Here is a 21786-nt window from a genome sequence, read left to right as displayed (position 1 = left end):
TCTCTGGCAAAGCATTGAGGTCTGTCAATCATGTCATCCCAGGCAGACAAATACTGGATCCCCTTAGAATGACACCAGAAACTTAGCCAATTGTTGAAATCAATAATTTTCTGCTTGTACTGTGGTATCATTCTGGGTGATGGTAGGATGCTGCTCAGGGCTCATGTCTCTTTTCATGTAGTCCAGGGAGGTACCTCTCAGGTCATGCACACCCACATGGAAAATGACCAAGTGTTGTGGAATGACCTGAGTGATGTGTTATGTGTTGGATCCTGGCACCTGACAGACAGCTGACTTTTACCATCTCCTTGTTGAGTCTAGTGAGTGGGACATCAGTGTGCCTCACTATCGAGTCACCTATGACCAGTGTGCTGTGCATGCTGTTTTGCCTTAGGGTCTTTGGTTAAGTGGCACACTGTTTAGGAGAGTTATGTGTCTCATGATTAGTGTTGTGTTGTGGTAGAGTAAGTTTCTGCCTTGGAGGTCTCTGCTGTTTGGGTACATTTTTATTGAGAGCCTCTGCGAAGGTAGGTGTGTGGTTTCTGTTTTTATGTGTGTTCTGGAAGGCTATGTGTTCCATGTGGTGTGGTGCAAGTGTTGATCTTCACCTCTTGAGCGGCTATTCCGGTCTTGGCTGGAGAGTACGTGGCTTCCAGTTTGAATATATAAGTGCATCTCTAGCAAGTCTGAGTGTTGAGAGGTAAGAGGAGAGGGTTGTCAGTGCACATGAAGCAGTTAGCACATTGCCTCAGGATGCCCACATTTACCAGGTTAATAGGATAAAGCACAGGGAACTGACCTTTAGACATGACTGGAGGGGTGGGCATTAATAATAAGTACTGGAGCTGTTTCCTTGTAGAACGTATAGTGCTGGTAGCACTTTTGTGTGCTACAAAACCTGACAAAGTGCTAGCTGAATATGCTAGACACAGTGCTACAGAGATGAAAACAAGCAAGATCTAATGGAAAAATGAACTCCTCAACAAGGAGATGGTAACAGTCAGCTGTCTGTCAGGTGCCAGGATCCAACACATAACACATGCACTCAAGTCATTCCACAACACTCGGTCAATTTCCATGTGGGTGTGAATGACCTGACACATACCTCCCTGGACTACACGAAAAGAGACATGCAGGAGCTCTCGGATTATGTGGCCCAGGCAGGTATGACCCTAGCCCTGAACAGCATCCTATCATCATCCAGAATGATACCGAAGTACAATCAGAAAATGATTGACTTTAATAATTGGCTAAGTTTCTGGTGCTATTCTAAGGGGATCCAGTAACTGTCCACTTGAGAGGACATGATTGACAGACCTTGATACTTTGCCAGAGATGGGCTGCATCTGTCACCTCTGGGTTTTCAGATACTGGCTAAGGTTCTTGCCACCCTTATAGTGCCTTTTTTAGGATGTGTTCCAAAGACCAAAGTACCACTGTAACAGCTATAAATAAATGCAATGGTCATGCAGCTCAGTGCTAGGAGTCTAAATCTCAAGACATACTCGCTCAAAACCCTCCTCAAAATGGAGAACATCCACATCTGTGCTGTAATGGAGACCTGGTTTAAAGCAGCAGAAAGCACCCCTGTGCTACCAGGCTATAGCCCTTTCCACAACTTTAGGCCCCCGAAATTGGACCAAAGTTCCAAAGGCAGTGATGTCTCCATATTCATTAAGGATATGCACATCTCCAGACTAGTAGCACAGCATAGTACATCAGAGATATTTCATGCACAAATAACATTGGGCAAGACAGTGATTCAGGTCATAGCCTGCTATAGATCCCCAACCATGTCCGAAGACTCTCACTCCATGATCCTAAGCACCCTGGAAAATATTAGGGTCCAACCAAACACATTATTACTGGGTGACTTTAACTATCCCTCCATTAACTGTGAAAACTATTCATGCACCAATACACTTGCCCAACATTTCCTGGAATTCATTAATTCCAATGCCCTGGACCAGCTCATTCTTACCCCCACTAGAGGGCACAACATCCTTGACCTGGTTATTACCACCATGGGGGATCATTGCTCTACACCAATAGTCAATTCCTCCCTGGTTAGATCCAACCACAAACTAATCACCATTGAAATCCACATTCCACCCACACCACTCACAAAAGTAACCACCATGAAAACCTTATTTAAAACTAACTTTGGGCTCCTAAAGACAGAGGTGGCTAACTTCACTGCACCCATGCAAATGGAGAATAGTTGCATGACTGCCGAATCATACACCAATGCATTGTACGAACACGAACATAAATGCATGGAACTAACCATACCCAACAGAACCAAGATGCTCTCCTCCAAGAAAAGGAAGCCAATCTGGTGGTCCCCTACCATTCACAAACTCTACAACAGAAGGAAGAAACTGCTGCAAAAAAAGATGAAGTCCCAATACTGGAAAAACTGCCTCATTAGCCTCAACAAAAAGTTGGAGAACCCTCATAAAATCCTCTAACGCTAGCCATGAAGGAAGAATTGCAGCAGATACTAAAGACAACCACAAGACCTTCTATATCTATGTCAAGAATCTCCATGACAATACCCAGATGTGCTCTGAGTTACTACACAATGGTACCTCCTATACTGAGCCAACATTTATTGCCAGCATATTGACCAACAGATTCAGTGCCAACTTTACCCCCCCCCAAGGACCAATTACAATACCAGAAGAATACCAGGCACCCAGCATTACTACTGCAAAGGTTAAAGCTGCAATGTCCAAGGCCAAGAATACAGCTTTCATGGGACCCAACAATATCCCTGGCTGTGTTCTACATGAACTACAAAGTGAACTGGCACCACACCTGTGTGCCCCGTACAATCACAGCCTCACCTCAGGGTTTGTCCCTTACAAATGGCGCACTGCTAGAGCCATCTCTCTCCATAAAGGGGAGTGACTACAGACCCTGGGAACTATCGCCCCATCAGCCTGACAAGTCTGATATGTAATGCTATGGAGCACATCATTATGAGCCTAATTAATAAGGATATAGGGTATCTCCAAACTCTGGATCTAATGCAGTTTGGCTTTGTGAATGGCAGATCATGCCTGCTCAACCTGGTGGACTTCTTTGAGTCAGTTACCAGAGTTGTGGATGAGGGTAAGGTGGTTCATACAGCCTACCTTGACCTGGCCGAGGCCTTTGATACCATTCCCCAATCAGGAATTATAGACAGACTCACCAAACTAGGCATTAACCCTATATCACTAGATGGGATGCAAACTGGTTCACAGATAGATCCCGCCGTGTGAAAGTAGCAAACTCCAAGTCCCACAAAGATCGGTCCTGGGTCCTGTCCTGTTTGGCATCTACTTCTCAGAAGTGCAGGCCAACACGGGGGGGGGGGGGATATGGCTTATCAAGTTTCGAGATGATTGCAAGCTGGGAGCCATTATTAACTCCCCAAGGAATGCAGACATTCTTCAGAAAGGCCTCACTGAGGCAAACGACTGGTGTCAAAGCCATGGCCTTAAGCTCAATGCCAAAAAATGTGTCGTCCTCCACTTTGGGGAAAACTCAGTTTCCACAAATTACCACATCAATGGTAGTCCACTGAAAACTGAAGGCATTATAAGAGATCTGGGGAAACAGGTTGACAGTAACTTCTCCTTCGACCACCACATTGTCACTGTGGTCAGAAAGTCCTTCTATGTAGCACATCTCATTACCAAGGGTTTTGCATCCAGGAAGAAAGAGGTTATCATCTCTCTCTCTACTCTTCCCTCATTAGGCCAATCATTGAGTATAATGCCCCATTTGGCATGTACCTCAATAGACACCTGCAACAGCTGGAGAGGCCACAAAAGTACCACACAAAGAGGATAGGCCTTAAACACATGTCCTACATGGGCAGACTAAAAAAACTCCAGCTTTTCTCTGTCTCATATCACCTAGTAGGAGGCAATCTCCGCTTGACTTATAAAGCCATGTCTGACCCAGCTCTGTTAGAAATGCTGCATCTAAAACAATCCCAATCCCTCCGCACCACATGCTCCAGAGACCTCAGCCTCATTACCACAATCAGCAGAACGTGATGGAGGGACAGGTTCATAACCCAGAGACTGCCCATGCTATGGAATAGATTCCCACACATGTCAAGCAGAGCACCTCACTAGCCCTCTTCAGGAAAAATCTTGATGAGTGGATGGGAAATAGAAAGTTCATCCCAGGGATCACTCCAGTGGCTCTACTCAATAGAGGCACTGGGAACTAATGTTGGGCTGCACGAAGCCAGGGCAATTCTATGGGCTAGGCTTGTAAAGGGTCCAGGGCCATTAGCCTAGTACACACCTATGAACCTATGAGGCCAAGTTGTGTAATCCTTAATGTTATGACAACCATTTCAGTGACTTTTCAAAAATTTACTGTTATGATAATTGTACTTACACAAATGGACTATGCATTCTTCCCAGTTTCAACTTACATCATATTACTCTGCGGAAAAATGCTTCAGAGCACAAGGCAAAATTCTGATAATTGGATGAATATCTAACCTAAATGATGCATGCTTTTGAAGGAAATCACATTTTTACTGAGATTATTTTATTGCTATGGACAAAGCAAAACACAGACTTCTTGCTCTCTCTTTAACATGGCTATACAATTGCACAGAATTTATTCCAGCAATTTAGATATCCCATTAAACCAAAAATCGATAACATTACAGCATTTCCATTAAAAATAATCAGAAAATAAAAACACAGAAAATACTTATATTTTAATCATTTCATTTCTTCAAGCAAATTTCTAAAATTCAGAAATTTGCAATTATTTTGTTTTATGTTTTAAATTTTACTTTGGAGTTCATTTAGTTGTTTAGCTGTTATACAAGAAACCATACCAATGATGGGTATTCTTAAAACATTAATTTGACAACTGTAAATATGTATTTCTTACCTCATGTAAACATGTGTACTGCACATGGTATGGGGCAACCTTTTCTTCGCCTTTAATTTCAACATTGATTTTTAACCGTATAGCACCTGATACTGCAGACTTATCAGTTCTTTTTTCTAGAAGAGAAAGAATGTACATTATTTGTCATTTCTTACAGAACAGTCTTATTACTTTTGAGATATTAGGGTTAACATTATTCTGAGAAAATTTTAATAGTAAACATGCACATAACTAGAATTAACAGAAATAGTGTTACCAATCAGAAGGGAAAAGGAATTCACACACAAACATACAAACACACAAATACATACACACACACACATACACAAACACACACACACACACACACACACACACACACACACACACACACACACACACACACACACAAAGTACTGTGAATCTATAATACTTCAGTGGGAGTGTTGTTACATTTTTTTTTCATAAGTACACATGGAAGAAATCAATAAAGTCTTGTTACTGGTACAGACCTCTAGGCTGAAATGAGAAATTCAAATTTACAAATGTACTCAGTTTTCAAACACAAACATCCTGTCACTATTAAGGCTGTGGAACTTTCTCCTGAATATGTACAGTAGTGTTAGTCTTTTACAAAAAATTAACAAGGTAAATATTTATTTAAAAAGTGTGAAATTCAACCCTGTCTGGTCGCAGTCAAAGGCCACATCATCTATGCACATTTTGGCAGGAGCTGGATCTCTCAGCTTCTCTATGTATACTTGTCAATAAGGAGTCCAGTGTTTGTCTCCCCATATATTCTGCAGGCAAGCTGACAAGACTATAGCACCCAACCTGGTATAGCTAATGTACTCAGCCAATCTTTTCTGTGTGATGATTAGTGCTCAAAATTCCCAGGCTAATTCCTCCTTATTAAAGCAACGGCTGAATCCTCAAGTTTATGGTATCACCAACAAATGAAGATATGCCTATCACTCATACAAATCCTGGCAGTGAACCAAATTCTCCAGAATAATGTGTAGGTGATCAGGCTCTGTTCTCAGGCATTGTGATATAACAGTTCCACAACAGGAATAGCTGGGGTGACAGTGAACGGTATGACATTGCATGTCCATCACTTCTGCTCCATTAAGTACATAAAACTTTGCTAACCTTCTCCAAGTACTCCTGAGCACAAATGATAACAGAATATGTAAAAGAAAGTTCTAACACATCTAGATTGGTGGATTTTTCTCATTACCAGAAGAACTAAGTCTGGCAGTAATTAGTGCAACAATAGAAACGTTCCCAGGTTATGAAGCTTCACTCTCTTTTCCCACAATTCTGTGCTCCTTGGGACTCTTTTGCAGATCTCAGAAGTCTATGCAAAGTGTAAATGGTAACATTCACAAAAAGTTATATTCAATATAAATACCAGCTAGGTCAAGTCTGAGGGAGAGTGTGGGAATGGTATAGAGTCTAGAATGGAAGGTAACTAGGCACTGAAGAGATTTAGTTCCCCAGGCCATAGCCCAAATGGAGAAATGAGTCCAGTTACTTTTACACCTTCCTAATGATGGATGTTTGAGTTGAGATAGGAATACAGACTGCCTTTATTGGGTAGGAAAGTTATCTGTCCATCACTGGAGCTAGAGAAATTGTGTGGTTAAGCATAGTAATGAAGGTCTGGATGGGGCTTACTGGACTGGTAAGAAAATATTCTCTCAGTTGGTCAGAGATATAATCATCTGTCAAGAATGTAAGACCATACTGGAAAGTCACATCTGCCAAGACTAATATGGAGCTATCAGAATGACTTTGAATTTACATGCATACACACATACAAATATTTAAAGCGCAGGCAATAATGCCCTTCTAGCCTACAAATGTACCAAAGCAGTTGTATCCCATTAATAAGTGTCCTAGCTGTTCTTAAAATATCTAAAAAAGTTTATAGCTCGGTACTAGGCTCCCTGCCCATTTTAGGCCTAGCCAGTTATCCCATTTGAGAATCAAACGCTGTACCTTATGTCTGCAAGGTAAACACCTTAACCATTATGCCAATCCACAAAAATTTGCTTTCATGTAATTTGGTAGTCTATTCCATGCATCAGCTACTCTCTCAGAGAACCAATTAGTGTATTTCTTATTCCTATAGAATCTTACACATAGGTTGTCTGATGACTCACTATTACTTTTTGTTAACCGCACATATTCCCAGAGTTAGTTGTCTCTAAATGCTCTGTATACATAAATAAGGTCTCGTCTTAAATATCTCTATTAGACACTGTACAAGTTCAGAAATGTTAGTCTTTCATAATAACTTAAATGTATACATCTATGGATGACCTTGGTATATATCCACTGCAGTCTTTCTAGTTTTCAGATGCTTGTTTCTTAGAAGGTTTCCACATAAAAGTTTGGGTGTAATGAAACTAGCAGAGTTAGAAAGTTGCTAGAGTAAAACAGTGTTTTTGATTAGCATTCATTTTCTCAAGGATTTGAAGTCGAAAACAGAAATCTCCAACATTATTTAGTAACTACAATCTTCAGTGATTTGCCAGAAATCACAAATTACATGCATAATAGGCCAAAATATGTGCACATTTATGGGTATTCTATGCAATCATGGACAGTTAAAAGGTACATAATTTCATCTTTGTTTCACATAAACAATAGCCACAAGTATTCCAATGTATTTCACACCAGTCCTGCAAAGCCAATGGTTAACTGTTGAAATGACAAGAGAGAGCGTTATTTTCATCTACAAACAGTCCCCATCTACTCCCAGCACTCATTTGACTGCGATAAAACATTATCGTTCAACCTCCTAGTCCAAGAATCAGGGACAAACCAAAATACACGAGTGACATGAGCCCCAAATCAGGGTTATATATTAAATGGTACTAGTATATACTTAGAAAGTTCTAAAGTAACAGCTTTTGCTTTGGTGTATATTTTCTGAAGGATCTGAAGTCTGAAAAGTGAGATGTCTGTCAGTATTTAGTGACTGCAATCCTCAATGATTTGCCAGAAAGAAAATGTTTTATGAGGCATTAACCAAAAACATGAGGCAAAGTCAGTGACATTCTGTAAAACGCTGTCCATGTCAGTATTGCATCACCCAAACACTTGCCGTAGAATAAATATTTTAATGTATTTTATACAAATACACACTTTAAAATGAGCAAACAACAAGAAGGAAGATGTGTGTTCCATAGTCAGCCCCCACCCCCATTTAGAAATTGCAAATCTCAATAAGCTGCAATAAAACCACAAATTTTATGAGACCCAAGCCAAAAATTTAAACCCAATTTTCATGGGTATTTTGTAACATCAGGGGCAGATTCAACTTTACTTCACACAGTTGACAGAGAATAAATATTGTAAGATATTTCTTGTAAATGCACACTAGTCCAGTGAAGCCAGATTTTAAAATGATCAAACAAGAAAAATGAGAAGAAGCTAAGAGAGTAAGCTGCTTTCATCCACAGCAACCCCCCCCCCCCCCATTCAGTGGTTGCAATCCTCAGTAATTTGCCATAAAAATCAAGGATTTTATGAGGCAGACACCAAAGCCAGGGTCAGTCTATAAAATCAAAGACAGTTTTAAGGTCGTTTGAAATATAAACAGTATACCGAAAGTAATGAAGCTAGAGTTTAAACTGAGCAAAGGACAAGTTGGGTGGCTACAATCCAAAATGATTTTCTGGAAAACCAAGTATGTTATAAGGCACACACAGACTAAAATATGAAGCAAAGTCAGGCAATGTCTGCAAAATCAGCAGGTTCAGCTTTGTTTTATAGAGCAAAAGTGGCCAAAAGTCTGCAGACCTCCACTGTTCTATTTAATATTTGTGGGTTTTCTTTTCTTTATCCATGAGAAGGCAATGCTCAGAAGCTTTCAATAGTACACAGATGACCACTGGGGACTGTTTACTTATGTATTTATTTTTAAGTAAAGACGTGTTTTCTTACTAAAAATGAAATACATAAAAATTAGCATCACCAGCCCTGCAAGTGGTAGAGTTGTGATTATATCGCTGAAAAACTACATTTCTTTCTTTACTAATAACAAATACAGTTAGTTGATTGTTATGTTCAACACCTTAGATAACTAAAATGAGTTAGCAGTAGAGAATATAACAAAGATTTTTTTAAATTAAATTTTTTGTTGGCTGGCCATGTGCCATGCTGCAGCTGTGGACCACAGGTAGGCACCAAAATTACCTCATTATAATCTACCACTGATCTAAAATGAGAGCAGGAGAGTGGGGTTATGAGGTGGGCTGAGATGATTGTGAATGCGAATGGCTATGGTGACAAGATGCTTTTTTTCTGTATGTTATTTGGTTTTATGTTTATTCTTGGTTAGCAAACACGTTTTATTGGTGTTTTGCATAAAAAAAAACACCAAAACAAACTTGAACTTGAACCTGAAATTAAATCTATAAGAGCTAACTTAAAACCTTACAGAACACCAGAGTCATAACATAAATGTTGTACAAGAGGAAATACAAAAATGCTTACAATGGGAGTGACAGTGGAGTTGAAACGCAGCATAAACATCCCCATGATGTTTGTCCCAAACCCTGATGGAAAAATCAGGTTTTATAATGACTTTACACTGCTGACCAGCATTTCAGATTTTGACAGCTACTTAATGGTTAGAGTAAATGAGCTAACAGAAAGGTTGGGAAAGCACATTAGATCATACAAACAGACACAGGAAAATCTATCCAACTGCTGCAAGCAAGGAAAAGACATTCTTAACAACCAAAGATGGCTTATTTCAATATATTGTCTTTCCATTTGGGATACCTGGTACCCCTGCAAGCTTTTAAAGATTAATGAACAGATCCCTAAGGACCCTTGTCAAATATGCTACTACTTACCTCGATGATGTCATAATTCAACTGCAGGATTTGGAGTGCCATCCAGCCAAGCTAAAGGCTGTGTTAGACTCTCTGAAACAAGCCAGGTTGGCAGTCAATGCTTCCAGTCAGGTTAGGTATGGCAGAGGTAAAATATTTAGGACTTGGACTGTAAGTGATGGTGACTGTTAATCTGACACCCCCCCCCCATGTACAAAATGGGGAAAAAGGGGATTGATGCTGATGCCGATGTTGAAAACAAAGGGTGAACTGTCACAGTCTAGAACGAAAAACTGGAAATAGTAAGAAACTGGATTATTCTCAGCATGAAGAAGAATGTATGGGCACGTTTGGGGTCAGCTGAGTTACTATTAACCTTTTATACCATATTTAAGATCTACTGTATACTCTGTTATAAACATGAGAAAAGGGAAGATTCCTCCTTAAAGTAAAATAGACACTAGAGGCAGAAATTGCTTTTAAACAGTTAAAGGAAGCATTATGTTGAAGATCCTGTTTTAGTATTAACAGATTCCTGCAAACCCTTTACTGTTTATACTGATGCATCAGAAGTTAGCCTAGTGAAGTGCCTTCGATATTGTTTGGGAGGAAAATCACCCTATATGCTTTTTAAATCACCCTATATGCTTTTTAAATCACAAGCTAAGGAAAGCATAGATCAAATATTCCACTGTTGGTATAGCATGACTGGCAATCCAGTGAAAGCTCTCATTACTGACGTTGTATCTCCTTTTCAGGGTCACAAATCATTCCCCCCTTATGTGGCTATATACTCTACAGGACAGGAATGCTAAACTTAGTAGTTAGGCATTTTCTTGGTAGCCATTTACGTTTACCAGAAATCATCTGTGAAGCACAACCCAACCCATTACAGATGGCCTGTCTAGGGATTACAGCTCATTTACTGAGCCTGAAACCAATGTTTTCAAGTAGAGGAGGTTTGTAAGTTTGGAGCTTTTCTCCCTGGGCCTCCACTGAAAATGGACATGTATCCAGTTGGACTATGCCAGTCAACAAATGTAAAATAAATAAATAAATAAGAAGGATCAGATGAGAATGCAAGAAATGTGGAAAAGGCATAGATATAGTTGGACTTATAGAAACCTTCTAGAACAATCTCATGTTGATCAGAATCTGACACAGGAGTGGTTAAGGGAAGGTGAATTTAAACCAAAATATGAAAGGTTAATATTGGTAGTCCTGGATGGTAGACTGCGTAGACGTTGGTTTACAAAGTCCACTGAACATGTGGTAGAAACAGACAAATGCAGGTTCTGTAAAATGGGACTGGGAACAGTGGTCCATCTTGCTGCTGGATCTGATACACTAATGGTAGATGGTCTGTATACTAAAAGGCATAATGTGGCAAGACTGTTGCATTGGGCATTTTGAAAACAAGCATTTGAAATGTCGGCTACAAAGATTTATAGAGAATGGCAAAGTTTATATCACATGGGGATCACCCATTATCAACAGTTCAAAAAACAGATGGGAAAAAAACAGACATAGTAGTCCATGAAAAGAAGACAAAAGTAGCATTGATCACTGAAATTGCTACACTCATTGATTACAGTGTCTTACATACAGAGAGACACAAAATGACAGGATTTACAGGCCGAAATGAGGACAATGTGGAAGGATACCTATACAGTTCCAATAGTAGAAGCAGCAATAGGTCCCATAAAAAAAATAATTTACAGTCATATTTAGATATGCTACCAATACATGGAACTCTACATGGATTACAGAAGGAATCATTACATGGCACATTGCGGGTGCTGCGAAGAGCACTTTTGGCTAACTTCAAAGAATTTAACAATACTAATTTCACAAACTTTAATCATACTGTGATTTAGTAATTTAGTCCATTCCTGTCATGGTATTAGAAACCCAAAAGACTTGGAAAAGTTAAACTGTGGAAGCAGTGTATTGTTATAATTACTGTAAAGAGGCTTCCCACAGGAATTGTTGCAAATAAGCATTATTCCATTCAAATGGTATATAAAAGTAGTATATATCCCTAGAAATAAAATGTAACTCCAGCAGTAACAGCCACAAAACCAACGTCCAAACACACCACTGGAAACGGGTTCTAGGATAGGAAACACTGCCACACGTAGCACAAAAGTAAAACCAGTCCCAAATTTTAGTAAAATTGTTAAAACTAAATCAGTTGTTAAAAACAAAATCAGTTAAGCACTTTCATAAATTACATTGACTTCTTCAGAACATCTTAACAACTTCTCCCAAAAGTTTATATGTGCTGTGCAATTAATTCTCCAATTGAACAATTACTGGCAGAGTAGCCTTCTTAAAGTGCACCAGTGCCATAACCTTTTTTTTCTCTGTAAAATTTCACTAGACAGTCACCATAGAATTTACTGAGAGCTTAATATATCATTATATGCCATAACATAGTGGTCAATAATCTTTGCTCACCCTCACCATTTAGCTTCTAATATAGCCTTTACTGATATAGCATCATTTAAACTAGGGTGTGTGGTGGAATTCAAAAGTATTTGCCATTTAGACTCATTCTCATTCAATTTCTTGGTAATAATCTCCCCTCTAGTGTTACCCTTAATCTGTTCTATTATGGCAAATTTGAATTCTTTACAACCTTGACTATTAGATAAATGTCTATACAGCGCATTAGTCTCATCCTTTCTCCTTATACAATATGTATGTTCATATATCCCGTTTCTAAGACATCTATCTGTTTTCCCCACATAGTAACAGGGACACAGGGTACACTTAGCTAAGTTGACCACATGTTGAGTGCGGCAATTACCATTTTGAAAATAGACCATGGTCTGGTTAATATTATTTAACTTCATCTTCGTACTACATATAATGGCACTACATTGATTGCAATTGCCACATTTTTGTGTACCCCTCCCTGTTCTTCTGTGTTCTGTAGAGTCTTTCCTCATTTCAAACAGTGTTTTAAGACAAAAACCGGTTTTAAATACGAACGAAGGCTGTTCACCTAATAACTTGAAAATGTTGTCATCAGATTTTAAAATATTCCAGTTGTTACCTATAATCTTTCTAACTTCTTTATCAAAATGTCTGTATCTTACGATACAAGACCGGATATGTGGGTTGTCTTTTGGTTGATTCAAGTTCTTAAATATGTTTCCCTTTCCACTCCCTAATATAGGTTTGTATTTATTGTTCCATTCAGACCTAACATATTTAATAGTGTCTTGTACCAGGGAGCACGGATAACCTCTATTTAAAAACATTTTGCTTATAACATTAAATTCCTCCTCTAATTCAGCTAGTTCAGATGTCATCCTAGCTGCCCTTATACACTGCCCCTTAATAATACTAGCTTTTTGTTTGTACGGATGACAGCTTGAATATTCCAAATAGCTGTTACTAAACGTACTTTTTCTAAATATTTTGGAAGCAAAATGACCATTGACAGTGTATACGTAGTTATCCAAATAGGAAATCCCATTACAGTTGAAATCGTAAGTGAATCTTAAATATTGAGTAGTTCCATTTATGTAATCCATAAATTCATTTAACTCATTCTCAGACCCTGTCCACAACATAAAAATGTCGTCCAGGAATCGTGTGTAGCATTTAATATATGAATTCCGTTTCCCTTGTAATACGTGTTGTTCCTCCCAATCCAATAACACTAAGTTGGCGAACATGGGCGCGCATGCCGCCCCCATTGCAACACCATTTTTCTGTTTGTAATATTCTCCTTCATAAAAAATAAAATTGTTACTCAATACTATTTCCATAAATTCCAAAATCAATTGTATTTTGTCCCAGTGGAATCCACTGTATTTTTGAATACTGTTCTCACATCTCCTAAGACCGTCTTCTTCCGGGATACATGAAAATAGTTCCATTACATCAATGGTAACAAATATAGTATTATTCCTGAATAAATCTTGTGTTAACCTAGACAAAAAATCCCAGGAATCAATGGTTATATGATTGATTTGGCTATATATATTTTTCAACCATCTATCTATCACCTGACCAAAAGGGAAAGTTTTGGACTTGTTCCCCTAAATAATGGGTCTAAAAGGGGGATCCATAAGATTTTTGTGGATTTTAGGTATCCCTACAATGGTCGCCATAACAGGATATTTCACCTTTAAAAGTTCATATATATATCTGTGTCAATTCTATCGTGCATTAACAAGTCCTCTAAAAATAAATGTATTTTGTGGTGTGCAATGTTAGCCTCATTCAAAGATGCTTCCTCATAGTTACCTGAATTGAGTAAGATAGTGTGTATTTTATTCACATATTCTAACTGATTGTACAACACTATCCCTCCCCCTTTATCAGGTTTCATGATTCTTATTAGGTAGTTTTCATGAAGTTGTTTGAGGGAGTTGTACTCTGTTTTCATTAAATCAAAGGACATTTTTTTGTTGTTGACCACATTAAAAGCTTTATATATTTCATCTGTGACTACTTTGTCAAAAGTAGCCAAGGTGGGATTAGATGGGGGAATAAATGTGCTTTTTTTTCTAAGAGGTTTTTCGATAACTGCAGTTCTATTATTCTCATGAAAAAAAGGCTGCTAAATTTAATTTACGCAAGTATAGTTTGAATTCTACAATATAGTCAACAATATTACATTTATATTTAGGAACATATTTCATTCCTTTCATAAAAAGACTAACGTGTCCAATGTCAAGCTTAAAGTCTGTGTAATTGTACACACTAAAGTCCCCCATACTGGAATGTATGTTGTTATGATACACAATGGGGTTTTCACCCATTACTACCTTGCCACCTCTGTGTTTCTCCTTTCCCGCCAATTCCTGTTTTCCATTGCTTGCTGTCTTCCCCCCTTCCAATATCGATAATCTGTTCCATCTAAAAAATTGTTGTCACTCTTGTAATTGTAATGTTCACCATTTCCTTCCTGCCTAGTCCTAAATGTCTTGTACCTATTCCGCATCCTAGGTGGTTCCCTTTTGTGAACATCCCATTTGTAAGCTGAATTGTTCTGATATTGTTTTAAATCCCTATGCAGTTTTTTACATTTCCTTTCAAATTGCTTGTGACAGTTTTTTTCCACCCATTCATATTGTTTGTGAAAAAAATCTTCCCAGTCACTAAACAATAAATCCTGCATAATGGAAATATTTAACTTCAACTTCAGTCATTATAGCACACATTTTCTTATCATTGCATCTAATAATAAATTCAATAAAAGAGAAACCAAAACTGTCGAACAAACAGTTACATTCATTAATGTTTGTATTATCCAAGTCAACCCCCACGGGTAATTTAAAAAACCTTAACCCCATAGGTACTACTTTGACTTCCAAACAACGCTTCAAATAAGTATTGTCCAACTGTAGACTTTTCACCATACCAAGTTTTTTAGCAAACTCGTATATTAAATCTTTCAGTGATTTGACCACTTCTTTACCCTTCATATTGTGTAAATCAGTTGTATTATTAACCCCCCCGAAGGTTGGTAACCCCAAGGGATCCATTAGAGGGTCCGAAATTTGGGACTGGTTTTACTTTTGTGCTACGTGTGGCAGTGTTTCCTATCCTAGAACCCGTTTCCAGTGGTGTGTTTGGACGTTGGTTTTGTGGCTGTTACTGCTGGAGTTACATTTTATTTCTACAGTTGCTTTATCAGGTTATGGATTCGATGGACGAACTACCTTCTATATTTTCGCCAGCAAGACAAGTTGAGCTTCAATTTATGCGGTCGGAAATGGCTATCATAAAAGGGAGCTCACTAGGCTCATCGAGCTCATTAGCCAGCCAGACAGGAAGACTCTTTGTCACCAGGAGATGACATCAACACGTGGGGACAGTCGAGAGAATCACCGAGACAATTCTCCAAAAGAACGGGGAAATGGTGATGAGATGTTACTCGGACCCTCTAATGGATCCCTTGGGGTTACCAACCTTCGGTTCAGTGAATGTTTTAAGCGGAGAGATGAACGAGGATTGGAGGACGATTACAACATATCAGGGGCGAAACCTAAGCGTACTGTGCCCAAAAAGACTTATTCTGTGACCGGAATGATTGCTGGAGCAGGTACTGTAAATCCGCCTGTCATTAACACCAACCCTGGTAGTAATGGCAAATTAAAACCAAAACAGCATGATTTGGATGAATTTTTTAAACACAACTATATCTTTGATCATAAAGGGGTTAATAATACAACTGATTTACACAATATGAAGGGTAAAGAAGTGGACAAATCACTGAAAGATCTAATATACAAGTTTGGTAAAAAACTTGGTATGGTGAAAAGTCTACAGCTGGACAATACTTATTTGAAGCGTTGTTTGGAAGTCAAAGTGGTACCTATTGGGTTAAGGTTTTTTAAAATTACCCATGGGGGTTGACTTGGATAATTCAAACATTAATGAATGTAACTGTTTGTTCGACAGTTTCGGTTTCTCTTTTATTGAATTTATTATTAGATGCAATGATAAGAACATTTGTGCTATAATGACTGAAGTTGAAGAGTTAAATATTTCCATTATGCAGGATTTATTGTTTAGTGACTGGGAAGATTTTTTTTCACAAACAATATGAATGGGTGGAAAAAAACTGTCACAAGCAATTTGAAAGGAAATGTAAAAAACTGCATAGGGATTTAAAACAATATCAGAACAATTCAGCTTACAAATGGGATGTTCACAAAAGGGAACCACCTAGGATGCAGAATAGGTACAAGACATTTAGGACTAGGCAGGAAGGAAATGGTGAACATTACAATTACAAGAGTAACAACAATTTTTTAGCTGGAACAGATTATCGATATTGGAAGGGGGGAAGACAGCAAGCAATGGAAAACAGGAATTGGCGGGAAAGGAGAAACACAAAGATGGCAAGGTAGTAATGGGTGAAAACCCCATTGTGTATCATAACAACATACATTCCAGTATGGGGGACTTTAGTGTGTACAATTACACAGACTTTAAGCTTGACATTGGACACTTTAGTCTTTTTATGAAAGGAATGAAATATGTTCCTAAATATAAATGTAATATTGTTGACTATATTGTAGAATTCAAACTATACTTGCGTAAATTAAATTTAGCAGCCTTTTTTCATGAGAATAATAGAACTGCAGTTATCGAAAAACCTCTTAGAAAAAAAAGTACATTTATTCCCCCATCTAATCCCACCTTGGCTACTTTTGACAAAGTAGTCACAGATGAAATATATAAAGCTTTTAATGTGGTCAACAACAAAAAAATGTCCTTTAATTTAACGAAAATAGAGTACAACTCCATCAAACAACTTTAGGAAAACTACCTAATAAGAATCATGAAACCTGATAAAGGGGGAGGGATAGTGTTGTACAATCAGTTAGAATATGTGAATAAAATACACACTATCTTACTCAATTCAGGTAACTATGAGGTAGCATCTTTGAATGAGGCTAACATTGCACACCACGAAATAGATTTATTTTTAGAGGACTTGTTAATGGACGATAGAATTGACACAGATATATATGAATTTTTAAAGGTGAAATATCCTGTTATGGCGACCATTGTAGGGATACCTAAAATCCACAAAAATCTTATGGATCCCCCTTTTAGACCCATTATTTCGGGGAATAAGTCCAAAACTTTCCCTTTTGGTCAGGTGATAGATAGATGGTTGAAAAATATATATAGTCAAATCAATCATATAACTATTGATTCCTGGGATTTTTTGTCTAGGTTAACACAAGATTTATTCAGCAATAATACTATATTTGTTACCATTGATGTAATGGACGGTCTTAGGAGATTTGAGAACAGTATTCAAAAATACATTGGATTCCACTGGGACAAAATACAATTGATTTTGGAATTTATGGAAATAGTATTGAGTAACAATTTTATTTTTTATGAAGGAGAATATTACAAACAGAAAAATGGTGTTGCAATGGGGGCGGCATGCGCGCCCATGTTCGCCAACTTAGTGTTATTGGATTGGGAGGAACAACACGTATTACAAGGGAAACGGAATTCATATATTAAATGCTACACATTCCTGGACGACATTTTTATGTTGTGGACAGGGTCTGAGAATGAGTTAAATGAATTTATGGATTACATAAATGGAACTACTCAATATTTAAGATTCACTTACAATTTCAACTGTAATGGGATTTCCTATTTGGATACCTACGTATACACTGTCAATGGTCATTTTGCTTCCAAAATATTTAGAAAAAGTACGTTTAGTAACAGCTATTTGGAATATTCAAGCTGCCATCCGTACAAACAAAAAGCTAGTATTATTAAGGGGCAGTGTATAAGGGCAGCTAGGATGACATCTGAACTAGCTGAATTAGAGGAGGAATTTAATGTTATAGGCAAAATGTTTTTAAATAGAGGTTATCCGTGCTCCCTGGTACAAGACACTATTAAATATGTTAGGTCTGAATGGAACAATAAATACAAACCTATATTAGGGAGTGGAAAGGGAAACATATTTAAGAACTTGAATCAACCAAAAGACAACCCACATATCCGGTCTTGTATCTTACTCAGTTCAGGTAACTATGAGGTAGCATTTCTTTTGATAAAGAAGTTAGAAAGATTATAGGTAACAACTAGAATATTTTAAAATCTGATGACAACATTTTCAAGTTATTAGGCGAACAGCCTTCGTTCGTATTTAAAAACATTTTTTGTCTTAAAATACTGTTTGAAATGAGGAAAGACTCTACAGCACACAGTAGAACAGGGAAGGGTACACAAAAATGTGGCAATTGCAATCAATGTTGTGCCATTATGAGTAGTACGAAGATGAAGTTAAATAATATTAACCAGACCATGGTCTATTTTCAAAATGGTAATTGTCGCACTCAACATGAGGTCTACTTAGCTAAGTGTACCCTGTGTCCCTGTTACTATGTGGGGAAAACAGATAGATGTCTTAGAAACAGGATATATGAACATACATATTGTATAAGGAGAAAGGATGAGACTAATGCACTGTATAGACATTTATCTAATAGTCAAGGTTGTAAAGAATTCAAATTTGCCATAATACAACAAATTAAGGGTAACACTAGAGGGGAGATTATTACCAAGAAATTGAATGAGAATGAGTCTAAATGGCAAATACTTTTGAATTCCACCACACACCCTGGTTTAAATGATGCTATATCAGTAAAGGCTATATTAGAAGCCAAATGGTGAGGGTGAGCAAAGATTATTGACCACTATGTTATGGCATATAATGATATATTAAGCTCTCAGTAAATTCTATGGTGACTGTCTAGTGAAATTTTACAGAGAAAAAAAAGGTTATGGCACTGGTGCACTTTAAGAAGGCTACTCTGCCAGTAAGTGTTCAATTGGAGAATTAATTGCACAGCACATATAAACTTTTGGGAGAAGTTGTTAAGATGTTCTGAAGAAGTCAATGTAATTGATGAAAGCACTTAACTGATTTCGTTTTTAACAACTGATTTCGTTTTAACAATTTTAATAAAATTTGGGACTAGTTTTACTTTTGTGCTACGTGAGGCAGTGTTTCCTATCCTAGAACCTGTTTCCAGTGGTGTGTTTAGTATATATCCATGTTATACATAGAAAATGTCTTTTCTACACAGGGGTAATTGTCAAAGGGAACAACAGAAATAGGCTGTTTGCTGCAGCAAAAGGCATATTCCACTTAAAACCCAGAAGGCAAAAAGCTATTTGAAAGCACTTTTGGGTTGTTAAATCTTATGTAAGAAACTGATTTTTTTTTCTTTTTGAGGCTCAATTAATATACCCTTAGCTTTATATCATTTCTGTTTTCTTCACCTTTATATTTATTTATTTAGTTTACATTTGTTTACAGGGGATATCCTACTGGACAGAGGGCTGGGGAGAAAAGCTCCAGAACAATTACTAACATACTATACAAAAGATATTTACATGGGCATTATGGTTTAGACATACAGTCATAAAATAGAGCAGATAACAACATATGGCTGCATAAGATATTGACATAAGCAAAGTGTTTTAGAAATACAATTAAAATATATCAGGTAGTAACATATGATTGTTGTTTATACAGTATGTTAAGTAGAGATAATCTTGAAGATATAATGAAGATAAGACAAGAAAGGAAAAACTAAAAAATACTAGCCAGATAATCTTGAAGATGTAATGAAGATAAGAAAATAAAAGAAAAACTAAAAATACTAGCCAGTTTGTCAAAGCTGGAGAATATAGACACTTTCATATGAGGTTCCTTGACATTTTAAGGGAAAGCTTTTCAACTTAGAATAGGGGACAGTTAGTGGGTAGAGATGGGAGAGTGAGGAGCAGGTGGCAGTTAGTTGGTAGGTAATGTATGATAAATTGGGATCCGGACACATGCTCGACTAGCATATGTCTGAATCACAAAACATCGAACACACATACAAGAAAGAGATTAACATCGACAAGCACTTCCGTGTATGTGTGCCTGTTTTGTAGATCTGACTACAGTGCAGGTAAGGGATAATTCCCTTTTCCCCACTGTAGTGCATTCTCAGAGTGAGGAGAATAATAAAGTAGGGGAGTGTGGGGGTTCAGGGGAGCAAGCCCCCCTGCAGAAACGTAGATTTTTTTTTTTAACTACACATACACAGAAGCACTTTTCAATGTTAAGCGCTTTCGTGTATGTGTGTTCGATGTTTTGTAATTCGGACATATGCTAGTCGAGCATGTGTCCTAGAGCCGATAAAATATAGTGCATCTGTAAGAGTTTTAAAGAAGAGGTTGGATATTGGGTACGGGAAAAGTGTTACAATATGTCAGCCATATGCTAGGCAATTGCATGTCCAGGAGCTGTTTAGGTTGGAAATAAGCTACTTTCAATATGGTTTTGTTAGGTTGTACCCTGATTTGTAGTGGTAGGGAGTTCCAAGTCTTGGCAATGTTGCTAGCATACAGGGAGTCAGCAGAGCTGTATTGTCTTTTGGAGACTGCAATTAGTGCCTTGTCAGTGGATCTAAGTTCTCGTTATTGGAGTAGAGGGTGATCAGGTCTTGTAAGGCTGGAGTTTTGTCAGGTTGGTACAGTATTGGTGAGCTCAAAGACGTTCATTTAGAGCTAAAGTATTTGGGGAATTCCAGCCAGAAAAGCTGTTTTAGGGGTTGACAGTGGTGGGTGCGGTAGGAGGAGTTTCTGGTGAATTTTGCTATTTTGTGGTAGCATACTGATAGCTTGTTTAAATCACTCTTGTTTAGATTAATTATGACAGGAGAAACCTACAGTACTGTAGATAGAAGATGGGTATGAGCTAGGATAAGTTTTTACATCTGTAAAGAGTACCTAGTTTGTTGATGACTTTGGTTATTGTATAAGCTATGCGTTTGTCAAATTTCATATTATTGTCAATAATGACCCCTAGTAATCTGGTTTGTGTGACGGGTGAAATAGGGGTATTAGCTGATGCAGAAATAGAGAATCTGGGAGTAGGTACAGCTGCTTTGGAAGGATGGAAGAGCATAAGTTAGGTCTTTTTAGGATTTATTATTAGCTGGGAGTTTGTTAGCCAGGTTTCAATGGATGTAAAGGCTTCTTGGGTCTTGATGTGAAGTTCTTGGAGGGTGGGGGCAAAACAGATTAAGGTGGAGTGGTCAGCATATTGAACCAGGTTTGCTAGAGGGGTGGTTTTGTGAAGATTATTTGCAAATATAGTGAAAAGTAGGGGTCCTAGGATTGATCCTTGGGGCACTGCTAGTTTTACAGGAAGAAGGGGGGCAATGGAGTTTTTCCACTGAACAGCTTGTTGGTGTTGGGAGAGTTAGTCTTGAAAGCATAATAGAGTGGGGGTAGTTAGTTTTAATTCTGAGAGTGATGCTAGAAGTTTTGTATGGGAGACTGTATCAAATGCCTTTGATAAGTCAAGGAAAACTGCAGACACTAGTTGACCATTGTTGCATTGCATATTTACTATGTTACTAAAATGGATGAGTGCAGACGTAGTGTTATGGTTGGGGGGGAATCCGTGTTGAATTGTATATACAAAACAAGTCCGCATCAGTGTTTTTAGCTTCTCTTTATTTATTTA

At 37.9% G+C, this 21786-nt stretch overlaps 1 protein-coding gene across 1 annotated transcript in view; it reads right to left on the bottom strand.

Annotated features, from left to right (window-relative positions):
• UNC13C (unc-13 homolog C) overlaps positions 1-21786 on the bottom strand; it is a 4920764-nt gene that overhangs the window by 2254643 nt on the left and 2644335 nt on the right. Inside the window, exon 11 of the mRNA XM_044078941.1 lies at positions 4915-5030. Within this exon, the coding sequence (XP_043934876.1) occupies positions 4915-5030 (116 nt within the window). The remainder of the gene's footprint in view (positions 1-4914; positions 5031-21786) is intronic.

Source organism: Protopterus annectens, chromosome 7.part1 (assembly GCF_019279795.1).
Source record: "Protopterus annectens isolate FY-2018-M chromosome 7.part1, PAN1.0, whole genome shotgun sequence".
NCBI classification, from domain to species: domain Eukaryota; kingdom Metazoa; phylum Chordata; order Ceratodontiformes; family Protopteridae; genus Protopterus; species Protopterus annectens.
This window is presented reverse-complemented; position numbering and strand designations above follow the sequence as displayed.